Source organism: Canis aureus, chromosome 27 (genome assembly GCF_053574225.1).
Source record: "Canis aureus isolate CA01 chromosome 27, VMU_Caureus_v.1.0, whole genome shotgun sequence".
Lineage (NCBI taxonomy): Eukaryota > Metazoa > Chordata > Mammalia > Carnivora > Canidae > Canis > Canis aureus.
In genome coordinates this window covers 33346404-33359559 of record NC_135637.1, presented here as the reverse complement: position 1 = coordinate 33359559, position 13156 = coordinate 33346404, and the positions used below count along the sequence as shown (strand labels likewise).

At 43.4% G+C, this 13156-nt stretch overlaps 1 protein-coding gene across 3 annotated transcripts in view; it reads left to right on the top strand.

The window, feature by feature from the left end:
• SMARCB1 (SWI/SNF related BAF chromatin remodeling complex subunit B1) overlaps positions 1-13156 on the top strand; it is a 36358-nt gene that overhangs the window by 10615 nt on the left and 12587 nt on the right. For 2 of the 3 annotated variants that reach the window (XM_077874548.1, XM_077874550.1), the window contains exons 5-6: positions 1821-1948; positions 11796-11962. In XM_077874548.1, the coding sequence (XP_077730674.1) occupies positions 1821-1948; positions 11796-11962 (295 nt within the window). Of the gene's footprint in view, positions 1-1820; positions 1949-11795; positions 11963-12184; positions 12864-13156 lie in introns of those variants that run through there. The other variant, XM_077874551.1, reaches the window with a different exon arrangement.

The window sequence follows — 13156 nt, the reverse complement described above, 5'->3', positions numbered from 1 at the left end:
CTGGCTTGCTCTGGCTTGCTCCAGCTTGCTCTGCCTTGCTCTGCCTGCTTCAGCCTCGCTGCTCTTGCCTGTTTCCCCAACGCCTCCAGGTTCTCACAGTTCTGGGGACAGGAGTTCAGTGCAGCAAAATCAAGGTGTCAGCCGGACCCTGCTCCCTCTGGAGGCTGGGGGGGAAGGCTCTTCCTGCCTCTTCTGGCCTCTGGTGGCTGCCAGCATTCCCTGGCTTGTGGCTGCATCACCAGTTTGTGCCTCAGTGGGTCACAGGGCCGCTTCCTCTATGTGTAATATTGCCCGGTCTTCTCCCAAAAGGACGCTTATGATGTGATTTAGGGCTACTTGCATAACCTTCTCCTCTTAAGATCCTTAATTATATTTGCAGAGTCCCCCCCACCACCGCTACCACCATATAATGGTCACAGGTTCCAGGGATTAGGACTAAATTTCTTTTGGGGGGCATTTTCAAGTTCACCCCCACTTTTATCTCTGCAGCCTGCCCTCACCTCTACACACTATCCTCAGGTATCTGTCACACACTGCTTGCCAACTTTTTGAGTCTAGGACACAGTCCTCCCTCCTTCCTGCCCTCAGGCCAAAACCCCAGAACTCTTCTCCTGCACACTCCTGCCTTCTTAGCCTTCCAAGTGTCCGGAATTGGACCGCCTTTGGCCAGCTCCCCCTCAGATGTGGGCTCCCTCGCCCAGGCCTGGAGTCCTCATAGTGGCCGCCCCCGTCTGGTTTCCTCTCTTACCGCCCTCACCCTGCGTCAGGCACATGAGCCTCCTCACTGCCTTCAGAGCCACCCAGAAGCTTCTGTAGTTCCCTCGGCCGAGAGCTCATTCCTTGCCAACACCTGCACCGCTGACCCCTTCTCCCTCTTCCTTCCCTTTCTCCCTTTCCTTCCCATCAGTGTTTGAATGTCACCTCTCAGAGCTGCCTACCCCTCTTTAGAATGGCCACTCCTGTCTCTGTCTCCTGTCGCTTTCCCTGTCATGTTTCCCAGAGCACTGCTGTCTGGCATACAGTGTGTTTTCCTCATGTTTGTCATCTCTGCCACCCCACCCTCCACCCCCCCCCCCCCCCCGCCGAGCAATTCTCAGCCCTCCGTATTCCGCAGACACCCTTAGGTTCCCAGTGCCCTCCTGCATACCCCTGCCCCCCTCACCACCCCAGCCTCTTTCCTCTGTGTCTTCCTGAAATACAGATATGACTGCATAACTGCCTTGCTCTGGGTTCTCCTGGAGCTCCCTCGGGGTAGAGGCTGGATTCCATAGCCTGAGATGGAGAAGCATGGGTACTTGGACACGTGTAGCTTCTCTGTGTCCCCGACAGTGCTCCTTCCCTCCTCCCAACCTGCATCCCACCCTCAGTGCTCTGGCTCTTGCTCCCCAACAGCTCCTCACCACTCCTGCCCCTTGGATTTGGTTAAGTATTTCCTCTTCTGAAAATACTCTTCCAAAAAAGAAAAAAAAGAAAAGAAAATACCCTTCCTTACCTACAGTTTTCTGTGAAAGTTCTACCTGCTTTGGGGCTTAAATCTCGCTTCCTCTGGGGTACGTCTAGGTCATACCCCACTGCCCAAGGCCGTAGCTCCCTCTCCTTCCCTGAGTGTCCTTGAAGCCTGGAACTCTGCTCCTGTGGCTGCAGGACCCCTGCTTGCCTGGTCTCCCCGCTGGCTCAGCCCTTAGTTAACAAGTCACCATAAGAAGTGGGTTTCTCCCTCTGGCCGAGTTAGCAGTGACAGTAGTGCAAAGAGGGAGGGAGGCCCTGAGCGTGGAGACCCATGGCACCCCTTGCTGACTTTGCTGCCACTTCACTTCCAGCTTTGATGACCACGACCCAGCTGTGATCCATGAAAATGCATCCCAGCCTGAGGTGCTGGTCCCCATCCGGCTGGACATGGAGATCGATGGCCAGAAGCTGCGAGATGCCTTTACATGGAACATGAATGGTATGTGGGAGATTGGGGTCTGCGCAGCCCAGGCCCAGCTGAAGTGTGAACAGTCCTTTTTCTTGCCTCCTGCCTGTTGGGATCCTGGACTCTGAACACGACATTCAGAGCTTTGTGGCATAGATTGTTAGGGTGTGGACTCTGGGTTCAGATCCTGCTTCTGCCCCCATTTCCGGTGGGTTGGGCATGTGAGCCTCAGATTCCTTCCTCTCCTAGCGAGCTTGGGCAGGTCAGGGGCCAGTCAGGATGCAGCCTCTCTATCCACTGAGCTCACGATGACTTTGCTGCTACTCAGATCAGATCAACGCATGGCCCTCTACCCACCTCGCAGTAGCTCTGTCCAACCCTCTAATCTGTCATGATGCCGTGTGTGCACGTGTCATACCTCTCTCATCCCAGTGAGGTCTACCCTCCCTTTGTCTGTTCTTCCTTTTCCCATTCTCACTCTGTAAGTCCTGGGTCAGATGCCTGCTCTTCCTGGTTCCCAGACCCTGAGCATGACTTCATGCTCAAGAGAGCATACTCTTCATGAGCAAGAGAAAGCGTAGGAGACATTTTCTTTTTTTATTTTTTTTCTAAAGATTTTGTCTATTCGTGAGAGACACAGAGAGAGAGGGGAAGAGACACAGGCAGAGGGAGAAGCAGGCTCCGTGCAGGGAGCCCAATGTGGGACTCAATCCCGGGTCTCTAGGATCACACACTGGGCTGAAGGTGGCACTAAACCGCTGGGCCACCTGGGCTGCCCAGGAGACATTTTTCAGAGTGTTTTGTCCTTATCCCATTCAGGAAGGAGGATTGCATATGTGTTTATTTTTTCTTTATTGTTTTCCTGAATCAGACTTTTTAAAACAGATTATTTATATTCAGACCAAAACCAAAGAACAGCAATGAAAAAAGCCCCAGTGAGTATAATTTTTAAATGAAGTTGAGAATCCCCAGAATCTCAGCGTTCCTAATAATAGTTTCCCTGCCAGTCATTTGGCACGTGCAAAGATATTTAACAGAGTTGTAATTATAGTGCAAGTATAATTTTATTTTTCTTCACTTATAAGTATCCTCCTGGTTTCTTTGGTCTTCATAATTGGCACACAATTTTCTGTTGAGTTGTAGTGCCTTCTTTTGCTAAAACTCCTTCTGCTATTAGACATTCCCATGGCAGAGAATATAATCGTTTACAACTTTTTTCTCCCAGAGGGGATTTCCTCAAGGAGGAACGTGTGTAGTTGTTGATATGTGGTTGCCTTGAGCTTTCTAGAGGGATTAGGCTGTTTCCTTTGGTCATCTCCTGGCACTTGATATGCCAGGTATGAGTCCAAGGGCCTCTGCCTGGCTCTGGGAACAAGGCCTGAGAGCTGGGTACATGTCCTCCAGGGCCCACAGATTAGCTGGCGAGAGAAGATGTTGCCAAGGGGAGACGTGGTGAGGGGTTCTGGGATATTGTAATGAGTGTAGACAGAGCAGGTGTGGTGCATTGGTGATACTCCAACATGAGGACAGGACAGCTGATGAGTGCCAGACCATGGCCAATGCTACACATCCCCTGTTAACACCGTTCCCTTCTTATCTCAGCTGGCCTATGTTTTAGTTGCTAATTCATCTCTCTCCCCATTTCAACCCCTTGAGGTCAACGAGCTTGTTTTTTATTGCTGCTTTTCTTTTTTTTTTTTTTATTTTTTTTTATTGCTGCTTTTCTTACAACATTTAGCATAGAACCTGCCCATAGGCCATGGCATAGGAACTTAGCCATTCAAATTGACCCTGTCGTGTATTATCATGTTATTTTTCTTTCAATAACATATAGAAGGCTCAGACTATTTATTTATACTCCCACCTTATTCCAGAAGGGATAAGGCATCTTATACGAGAACATTTGGTGCAAAAGAATAAAGCAAATGCAAAAGATGTCGTTAGGAAAAATTGGACGAAATGGAAAATGAAAGGAGAAGAACAAAATGAAGCCCGTTCTCTGGTTCATACACACAGTTCAGTAGGTGTACGTTGCGAGGGGAGGCCATAACGCTCAGCCCTTTAGAACCAGGCAGAGACAGACAGGATGATCGTTCTACAGTTACCAGTGTGGTCAAGGTGAACAGCTGCTTGTGGCTCAGAAGGGACAGAATCACACATAGTACTTGAATCCAAAAGAACCTATAACCCCTCCCCTCCGCCCGGACCTCAGGAAGAGGACACTGTATAATGCATTGGAGATGTGGATCTGTCCAGGAAGACCCAGGAATTCTCCCATGAGTTTCCAGGTTATTCCTCAAAGGAGTCCTCTTGTAACACACCATATCCCCCATTAAGTGTAATTTGGTACAAACTTTTTGGTGTATTTGGTACAAAATAATTTTGTTCTGTGAACTCTTCCTCAGCCTAGTGGTATTTATATTTAGCATGTCTAAGAGCTATAGTTCTTAACTGGCGATTAGTAAGCCATGCATGGTAGTTAAAATCGCATGTTCAAAACCACTGTTTTTTTTGTGTGTGTGTGTGTGTGTGGTCATACGTAATTTACTTTGAAATTTCAAGTAACCTTAAAGGTAAGTGTGAGACTCTATCACAAAGGAACTGAAAAATGTTGAGCAGCATGAATGAACTACATGTCCTTCAGAACCGGGACATTCTTCATAACCAGGATTTGTCTCCCAACAGGCTTTTGGTAGGTATCTGTTAACAATGTGTTCAAGGTTATCTTTTCTTAGGACATGCAAGAGAGCTTACGTGAGTTGCTGGTGAAATATGCCATCATCTGTCTCAATAGCCAGCCTCCTTGGGATATGTTAAAATCTTCCAAAAAGGATGAGCTGCTGAACAAGAACACGTAGTTGGCCCCACCAAGGGATCAGGGAATCCCAAGGCAGGGCCACAAGCTGCCTCAGGAAAAGGTGTGGTATTTGCTCCTGCACACAGGCCAGGGGTGATTGGGACCCTGTAAGGCATGGCTACCAGAAGCAGTTTCTAGAGATTTGTTTTTGTTTTTTAGACATTTTATTTTATTTTATTTTTTTAAGATTTTATTTATTTATTCATGAGAGACACACAAAGAGAGGCAGAGACATAGGCAGAGGGAGAAACAGGCTCCCCGCAGGCAGATACTCAACTGCTGCGCCACCCAGGTGTCCCGGTTTCTAGAGATTTGTGTCTACATGTTCACTTTGGATACTTAACCTCAAATGATAAATTCAAGAAGCTAAGTGGATCCCAGCAATATAAACCCAAAGAAATCCATGCTGAGACTCATCATATTTAAACTTCTGAAAACTAAACACAAAGAAAAGATCTTGAGAGCTGAGGAAAATAACAGCTGACTTAGAGGGGAAAACCTGGAATGACAAAAGATTTCTCATCCGAAACTATGGAGGCTAGAGGAAATGGCACATGGTGTTTCAAGCACTGAAAGAAAAGGACTACCAGTCTTGAATTGGACACCCAGTAAAGATATCCTTCAGTAATGAAGGGGAGGGACGCCTGGGTGGCTCAGCAGTTGAGCGTCTTTCTTTGGTTCAGGTCATGGTCCCGGGGTCCTGGGATCGAGTCCCACATCAGGCTCCCTGCTTGGAGCCTGCTTCTCCCTCTGTCTGTGTCTCTGATTCTCTCTGTGTGTCTCTCATGAATAAATAAATGAAATCTTAAAAAAAAAAAAAAAAAAAAGGAATGAAGGGGAAATCCTCAGATGGAGGAATACTATCACCTATAGACCTAACTTAAAAGAAGGGAGATGATAGGGCACCTGGGTGGCTCAGTCCGTTAAGCCTCTGTCTTTGGCTCAGATCATGATCCCAGGGTCCTGGGATTGAGCCCCATATCCCCATCCAGTCTCATCTCCCTCTGCCCCTCTCCTGCTTGTGTTCTTGCTTACTTGTTCACTCTCTCTCAAATAAAAAGTCTTTAAAAAAAAGAAGGAGGGAGATGATAAAAGAAAAAAGGAACATCAGGAAGGAAGAAAATATAACTGAAGATATGGGTAAATAAAATAAGCTTGCATTATCCTCTTGAGTTTTCTAAATTATGTTCGACAGTTGAGGCAAACATGATAATGCTGTCCAATGTGGTTCTAAATGTATGTAGAGGAAATATCTTAAGACACTTGTATTATTAAAAAAAAAAAAGATACTTGTATTATAAATGAGGGAGTGTAAAGAAACATGATGAGGTAAAATTTCTATACTTCACTTGAGTTAGTAAAAATGAAACTGGTAGACTGATTAAATTATGTATATATGATGTTACATGTAGAAGGGCTTAAAATTTCTATGCGAAAAGATATACTCAAAATGGAATCCTAAAAAATGTTTAACCCACAGGAAGGTAAGAAAAGAAAACAAAAAAAACGTAGCAGATGTAAGCCTTAATATGTCAGTAATTACCCGTTTAAAAAAACAGAGATTCACAGAGTACATTTTTTAATGCTTTATTTATTTTTTTTAAGATTTCATTTATTTATTCATGAGAGATACAGAGAGAGAGGCAGAGACATAGGCAGAGGGAAAGCAGGCTCCCCACAGGGAACCTGATGGGGGACTCGATCTCAGAACTCCGGGATCACACCCTGAGCCGAAGGCAGACGCTCAACCACTGAGCCACCCAGGCGTCCCTAACACTTTATTTTTAAAAGTAACCTCTACACCCAACATGGGGCTTCAACTCATGACCTGGAGATTAAGAATTGCATGCTCCACCACCTGAGCCAGCCAGACACCCCTGGCAGAGTGCATGATCCAATGATACATTATCTACAAGAAACTTACTTCAAATATAATGATATAGGTGGGTTGGACATAAAGTCATAGAAAAAGATAAATCATGCAGGCATTAATCAGAGGAAAGCAGCATTAGGGCAGCCCCGGTGGCTTGGCGGTTTAGCGCTGCCTTCAGCCTAGGGCGTGATCCTGGAGACACGGGATCGAGTCCCGTGTCGGGCTCCCTGCATGGAGCCTGCTTCTCCCTCTGCCTGTGTCTCTGCCTCTCTCTGTGTGTGTGTCTTTCATGAATAAATAAATAAAATCTTAAAAAAAAAAAAAAAAAAGAAATGGTAGCATTAGTATCAGATAAAGCTGATTTAAGAGCAAAGCAAATTACCACAGGTAGAGAGTTAAATACAGTAGTTCCCCCTTCTCCACAAGGAATATATTCCAAGACCCCCAGTGAATGCATGAAACTGCAGATAGTGCCAAATTCTATATATACTATGTTTTTTCTTATACATGCCTACTTATGGTAAAGTTTAGTTTATGAACTAGGTACAATAAGAGGTTAACAATAATAGGACAATTATAACAATACTGTAATAAAAGTTGTATGAACGTGGTCTCAAAATATCTTAGTGTATCATATTCACGCTTTTTCTTGTGAGATGATAAAATGCCTACTTCATGAGATCAAGTGAAGTGAATGTCATAGGCACTGTGATGTAGGATTAGCCTACTGTTAATCTTCTGATGATACATCAGAAGGAAGATCATTTGCTTCCAGATCAAAGTTGGCTACAGGTAACAGACTGGAGAAAGCAAAGCCACAGATAAGCCACAGATTACAGGTACTACAATGATAAAAGGGTCAGTCTACCAAAAAGACCTAGCAATCCTAAATATGTATCCACCAAACAACAGAGCTGGAAAACATGTGAAGCAAAAACTGATAGAGCTGAAAGGAGAAACAGACAAATTCACAGTTATATTGGAGTCTTTGACATCTCTCTGTCTCAACTGATAGAACAACTAGACAGAAAATGAACAAGGTGAAAGAAACCCATCAACACCATAAGCCAACAGAATCTAATCGTCATGTATAGAACACTGTCTATTACAACAAAATACATATTCTCTTTAACTTCATAAGGGACATACAGCCCATAAACCATGTCATGGGTTATAAAACAAACTAAAAAGAAATTTAAACAAGTTTAAAAGAATTGAAATTGTACATTATGTGTTCTTCAACCAGAATGGACTCAAATACTTATAAACTAAACAACACGTTTCTAATTAATTCATGGTTCAAAAAAGGAAATCTAAAGGGAAATAATAAATACATGGACCTGAGTGAAAATATCAGATACCAAAATTTGTAGTATATGGTTAAAGTAGTACTGACAGGGTAATTTGTAGTATCAATATTTACAGAAGAAAAGTAGAGAAGTCTCAGATCTATAATCTCCCACCTCAAGAATTGAGAAAAAGAAAAGCTAAATAAAACCAAAGCAAGCAGGAGGTAGGGCATAGTAGAGCAGGAATCAATGGAATTGAAATGGAAAACAATGGAGAAAATTAATGAAATATATATATGATATTTTGAAAAGCTCAGTAAAATTGACAAACCTCACAAAACTGAAGACAAAAGATGAAAACAAATTATCAAAATCAGGAATGAAATGGGCTATCACTACAGATGCTACAGATATCAAAAGGAGCACCACAAAAACTCTACACACATAAATTGGACAATTTAGACAAAATGGAGCAAATCCTTGTAAAATGTGAGCTACCACAATTCACTCAGTATCAGATAATTTGATTTGTCCTATAACTGTTAAAAAATATGACTCATAGTTTAAAAACTCCCCAAAAGGAAATTTCCAGGAACAGATGGTGACTGAAGAATTTTACCAAATATTTATAGAATTAACATCAATTCTCTGCCATCTCGTCCCAGAAAATAGACGAAGGAACACTTCTCAATGCATTTTACTTTTTTTACCCCAATGCATTTTACAAAGCTAGTATTATCTTTATATCAAAACTAAAGACAGTACAGAAAAAGTAAATGATAGGCCAATATTATGGACGTGTTAATCTTTTTTAAAAAATAGGTTTCATGCTCAGCATGAAGCCCAATGCAGGGCTTGAATTCACAACCTCAAGATCAGGAACTGACTAAGATCACTTAACTGACTGAGCCACCCAGGCACCTAGACACACAAATCCTTAATAAGACACTAGGAAACAAAATGTAGATAAAAAGAATTATATACCATGACCCAAGTAGTGTTTGTTATTCCTGGGTTGCAAATCTAGTGAAATATTTGAAAATCAATCAACATAATCCACCATATTAACAGACTAAAGAAGAAAAACCAGGTGATATCAATTGATGCAGAAAAAAACAACAAAACACTCATTCTTGATTAAAAACATTAAGAAAAATGGAAATAAAGGGGAACTACTTCAATAAAGAACATTACAAAATATCCTATAGCTAACATATTTTTGTTTGTTTGTTTTTGTTTTGTTTTGTTTTGCTAACATATTTAGTGGTGAGAGACTGAATACTTTCTGGCTGTGATCAGTAACAAAGCAAAGATGTCTGCTCTCATCACTCTTGTTCTTTCTTAGCCAGTGCAAGTAGGGCCAGAAAATTAAATAAAAAAACATACAGATCAGAAAGAAAAATTAAACTGTCCCTGTTTGGGGGTACTGGAGTGGCTCAGTCAGTTGAGTGGCGAACTCTCAATTTTGGCTTGGGTCATGATTGGGATTGAGCCCTGCATTGGGGTCCATACTCACTGGAGATTATCTACCTGTGCCCCTCCCCCTGCTTGCTCACACTCTCTTCCTCTCTCTTTCAAGTCTTTAAAAAGTAAGTAAAGGGACACCTGGGTGGCTCAGTGGTTGAGCACCTCCCTTTGGCCCAGGGCATGATCCTGGAGTCCCACATCAGGCTCCCTGCATGGAGCCTGCTTCTCTCTCTGTGTCTCTGCCTCTCTCTCTGTGTGTCTCATGAATAAATAAATAAAATCTTAAAAAAAAAATAAGTAATTGTCCCTATTTGTAGATGACATGATTGCCTACATAGAAAATCCCAAGAGATCTACAAAAAACCCTGCTAATACTAATGATTGAGTTTAGCAGGGTCACAGGATTATAAGATAAACATGCAAAAATCAATTGTATTTCTGTGTACTATTGATGAACAACAATACATTACCATTTACATTCACTCAATTTAAAAAGGAATACTTTGGGATTACCTGGGCAGTGCACTTGGTTCAGCAACCAACTCCTGGTTTTGGCTTGGGTCATGATTTCGGTTGTGGGAACGGGCTCCACATTCAGCACACAGTCTGCTTGAGATTCTGTCTCCCCCTCCCTCTGCCCCACATAACTACCTACATGCTCTCTGCCTCTCTAAAAATAAATAAACCTTTAAAAAAATCGAGAGAGAGAAAAAAACCACTTTGGTGTAAAATGTGTACAGGGTTTGTATGCCAAAAGCAAAAACTACAAATCACCAATAAAAGTAATTAAAGATCTAAATAAATGGACAGACATACCATGTTCATGGATTAGACTACCCAAGATGTCAGTTCTTTAAATTGTTGTGTAAGTTGAATGCAATTCCTATGAGAATTTCAGCAAGACTTTTTGTATATGTAGACAAAATTATCTAGAATTTATATGGAAGGTAAAGGAACTAGAATAGCTAAAGCAGTTTTGGAAAGGAAGAATAGGGATGCCTGGGTGGCTCAGCAATTAAGCACCTACCTTCAGCTCGGGGCATGATCCTGGAGTCCCGGGATCAAGTCCCACGTCGGGCTCCTTGCATGGAGCCTGCTTCTCCTTCCACCTATCCTCTGCCTCTGTGTGTGTGTGTGTCTCTCATGAATAAATAAAATGTTTAAAAACCTTTAACCATTTTTTAAAAAAAGATTTTATTTATTCATGAGAGACACACACAGAGAGGCAGAGAGAGAGGCAGGCTCCATGCAGGGAGCCTGATGTGGGACTTGATCCTGGGACTCCACAACCACGCCCTGGACCGAAGGCAGGTACTAAATTGCTGAGCCATCCAGGGATCCCCCTAAAAAATCTTTAAAAGAATAAAGTAGGAGGAATCAATCTCCCGATTCTCATCTCAGTATATAGCTACAGTAATCAAGATTGCATATTAATTTACAGTTACCTCAAACTAAAGTTTAATGTAAGAAAATGTGCACATTGTATTTATAGGGTACTTTAGCTTCATGCTACAATCTCCAAAATTAACTACGCTTGCTTGCTGTAAGTTACTGATCATAGGCTGACTGAGTGTTCTGGGTCTGTTCTGATGGTATTGTTAGAATGGCTGGGCTCTACCCCTTCTGGGTTGGTGGAGGAATAGTAGGGTCAGTTGTTGAGCAGATGTGGTTCTTGATGATGGAATTATGCCATGTACCAATAAGGGGATGCATCCTTGACTTTCTTGTTGGTGGCTCATCCCAGAAGTGGTGCATGGTCATTAAAGTTTGGATTACAGCAACAGGGCAGAACAGAGAGAAGACATCTGACCACATGGGACCTTGCTGTAATCTGGCCAGTTGTAGATGGCTTCTACAAGTTTATACCTGGTATGGCTACATTTCTAGGATCCAGGGTCCATGTATACCTGCTTATCTGTCACCTTGTTATGTGCATGTACTACCCAGAGAGTAAGAAACTGAGGGAACCATAAAAAGCCAGAAGCAGCCTAATGTGTCGGAGGGATTTCTCTATTGGGGAGCAAGTGGTGGATGACTGTGTGCCTGTGGGTCACTGACCACAAAGTGACTTATTTTGCTCAGGCTTCTGTAACAAAGTATCAGACTGGGTGGCTTGAACAACTATTTCTTTCCTCTCAGTTCCCGACTCTAGAAGTCCCAGATCAAGGTATCAAAGGATTATGTGTGGAATGAGGGCCAGAAGGAGGCGGTGCTTGCCCTGTGCTTCCTCCCATCCCCATGTCTGGGAGGGTCACCTCAATTGTCATAACTTTATCCTCAACATTGTCGGGAAGGTCTAGTACAGAAGGAAGGGGATGGGGCGGCCAGGGCCAAACGTGATAAAGTTAGGTCCTGCAATCAGCTGGTAATTGTTGCCCTTTCTCCTGATTTCAGAGAAGCTGATGACTCCTGAGATGTTTTCAGAAATCCTCTGTGATGATCTGGATTTGAACCCGCTGACATTTGTCCCAGCCATCGCCTCTGCCATCAGACAGCAGATAGAGTCCTACCCCACGGACAGCATCCTGGAGGACCAGTCAGACCAACGTGTCATTATTAAGGTAGGCAGCTCTTCACCCTCCTCCAGGGCCTTCCAGTCCTGGACAGACAGGTCATAGCATGCTGAGGGTATACTGAGGCCTTGGCCAAAGCCTGGCTTTGGGGTTTGTGCTGTGGGGTTAGACTTCTGGAAGGCTGTCTTAAAGGCAGTATGTGGCTGTTCACCCCAGGGAGGGTTGTAGGTTGATTTTTCTGAGTAAGAGATGTATTCTGGATGTATTCAGGTGTTGAGGGGAGCACAGGTGCTACAGAGGAATGAAGCCAGCTACCAGGCAGAGCAGAGAAGCCCACAGGGAGCTGAACAGCAGTGCCACGTTCTTCCTGTGGGCTTGCTGGGCCAACCACACTTCACACTGTCTAGTAACCCGCCCCAACTCTGGGCGAAGCTGCTGCCTTAGCCATTGTCTTACAGATAAAGAGGTTGCCACATGGAGAGGTCACATCACCTGCCCCAGACTGCCCAGCTGATAAGTGATAGTGCTGAGATTTGGGCCCAGGCCTGCCTGCTACAGAGCCTGCTTAGTGTGATGTGTTACCTCATTGTGGCTTTGATTTGCATTTCCATTAATTAGTGACACTGAATATCTGTCATGTGCCTTCTGGTCAGTTGTAGATCTTGAGAAATGTGTGTTCAAGTTCTTTGCCTTTTTTTAATCAGGTTTTTTTGTTCTTTTGTTGTTGAGTTTTACAAGTTCTTTATATATTGTGGATATCAATACCTTATCAGATATGTGATTTGCAAATATTTTGTCCCGTTCCGTAGATTGCCTTTTTACTCTTGATAGTGTCCTTTGATGCATAAAATGTTTTACTTTGATGAAGTCTAAGTTGTCTTTTCATTTGTTCCCTGTGCCCTTGGTCTCATACTTAAGAAATCTCTGCTAAATAAAATGTCATGAAACATTTTTCTGTTTTCTTTTAATAGCTTTATAGTTTTCAGGATTCGATTCCAGGACCCTGGGATCACGACCTGAGCCAAAGGCTCAACCACTGAGCCACCCAGGCGTCCCTAGTTTTCTAGTATTTTGTTTTTTGTTTTTTTTTTAAATGTTTATTTATTTATGATAGTCACAGAGAGAGAGAGAGAGGCAGAGACACAGGCAGAGGGAGAAGCAGGCTCCATGCACCGGGAGCCCAACGTGGGACACGATCCCGGGTCTCCAGGATCGCGCCCTGGGCCAAAGGCAGGCGCCAAA